The 1,829-nt window shown below is 32.0% G+C and overlaps 1 protein-coding gene across 1 annotated transcript; it reads left to right on the forward strand.

Moving 5' to 3' along the window:
- The first annotated feature begins 187 nt into the window (after positions 1 to 187).
- LOC108575367 (proteasome subunit alpha type-5) lies at positions 188 to 1,490 on the forward strand. The gene is made up of 3 exons (XM_017938140.1): positions 188 to 257; positions 600 to 1,160; positions 1,264 to 1,490. The coding sequence occupies exons 2-3, from the start codon at positions 600 to 602 to the stop codon at positions 1,429 to 1,431; spliced, it is 729 nt and encodes a 242-aa protein (XP_017793629.1). The 5' UTR covers positions 188 to 257; the 3' UTR covers positions 1,432 to 1,490.
- The last annotated feature ends 339 nt before the right edge of the window (positions 1,491 to 1,829 follow it).

Genomic DNA, 1,829 nt, shown 5'->3' on the forward strand with positions numbered 1-1,829 from the left:
TTAATAATATAATATTATATATTGCGTACATTCAAATTGTTTATTAAATTTATAATTCAAGGTATATTCAAACTGTTACTTCACTCTGAAGTTAGCTATAAATCCTACTTTAAATATGAGGTTCCGAAAATTGGAGATACGTCTCTGTATTTATCCCCCGCCATTGAGTTCAACTCACTCAGTGACTAGCGTTTGTGACAGTCGGCTTAAACTACTTTTTAAGTAATTTTTATTGAGACAACAAAACCACCTTAAAGGTAAATATTCTTAATTGTTAGAAAGTAACTGAATTTAAAATCGACTTGTATCCTTCTTGTTTGTATGTCTATAAGATGAATTCATTGGATTTGCTATGTCATTCCGAACTAACCTCGTATCGTTTAAATTTTTGCTGATTAATTTTGCCATTCGTGAATTAACTCAAGAGTAACAAATTTATCGTAATTATATTTGAAGCATACTGTTTCCGTATTTCACTGTTAAAGTAATAGTGTTCTCGATAAGTCATGACTCGTATATTATAACCTCAAAGCTTTGAAGCAAATGCAAATATTTGATCACGACGTAATTCATAACTAAATATGTATTTTTGTTTTCAGATGTTTCTAACACGTTCCGAATATGATCATGGTGTCAACACCTTCTCCCCAGAAGGAAGATTATTTCAAGTTGAATATGCTATAGAAGCTATAAAACTTGGTTCCACTGCCATTGGAATTGCAACATCAGAGGGTGTAGTGTTAGTTGTGGAGAAGCGTATTACTTCCAGTTTAATGGAACCTACAACTGTAGAAAAAATTGTAGAAATTGATAAGCATATTGGATGTGCTGCATCTGGCTTAATAGCCGATTCTAGAACGATGATTGATCGTGCTAGAGTAGAATGTCAAAATCATTGGTTTGTTTACAACGAAAAAATGTCTGTGGAGTCAACAGCACAGGCAGTTTCCAATTTAGCTATACAATTTGGAGATAGCGACGATGATGGTAGTGCAATGTCTAGACCCTTTGGTGTAGCAATGTTGTTTGCTGGCATCGATGAAAAAGGACCCCAGTTGTATCACATGGACCCTTCAGGGACTTTTGTGCAATTTGATGCTAAAGCTATTGGCTCAGGAAGTGAAGGTGCACAACAAAATCTTCAAGAAGTTTATCATAAGGTGACACATTTGTTATAATATATAACTGATATTCCAGATGTGTTTGGAACTCTGTATGAAATTACCGTTCAGTATTTTTAAACTGTTTGTTATATTCTTACAGTCCATGACCCTTAAGGAAGCAATAAAAACAGCTTTGGTAATATTGAAGCAAGTCATGGAGGACAAACTGAGTGATAACAATATTGAAGTAATGACAATGACACCTGAGAAAATGTTTCATATGTTTACAAAAGAGGAATTGCAGGAGGTGATTAAAGATATTCCGTAAAAGTTAGAGCATTTAAAACATACGAATACATACATTTATGAACAACAAAAGTGTGCTATGCGAACGTTGTATATTTGCAAATTATACCTACATTTTTCACTCAAAGAATATGTAATTTCTACACGGTTTTATATTTTCATTTTTTGTTCAAAACTGAAACAGAAATAGTAAATTATACATCATGTTCTTAATGGTATATGAAAAATCCTTGATACCGTTTCCTAGTAATTTTCGTATTTGTGCATTTATTCGTGATGTGACCCAAGTAATGTGTTATATGTAATTTTGGGTTCTATTTTTAAATTTTATTAAAACTATTCTAACATCATAAAATATCACGTTTTTCCAACGCTATTTTTCTTTCATTACAATTCATAACCTTTTTAATTTTTCAATTT

Source organism: Habropoda laboriosa, unplaced genomic scaffold (assembly GCF_001263275.1).
Source record: "Habropoda laboriosa isolate 0110345459 unplaced genomic scaffold, ASM126327v1 scaffold143, whole genome shotgun sequence".
In the NCBI taxonomy this organism is placed as follows: domain Eukaryota; kingdom Metazoa; phylum Arthropoda; class Insecta; order Hymenoptera; family Apidae; genus Habropoda; species Habropoda laboriosa.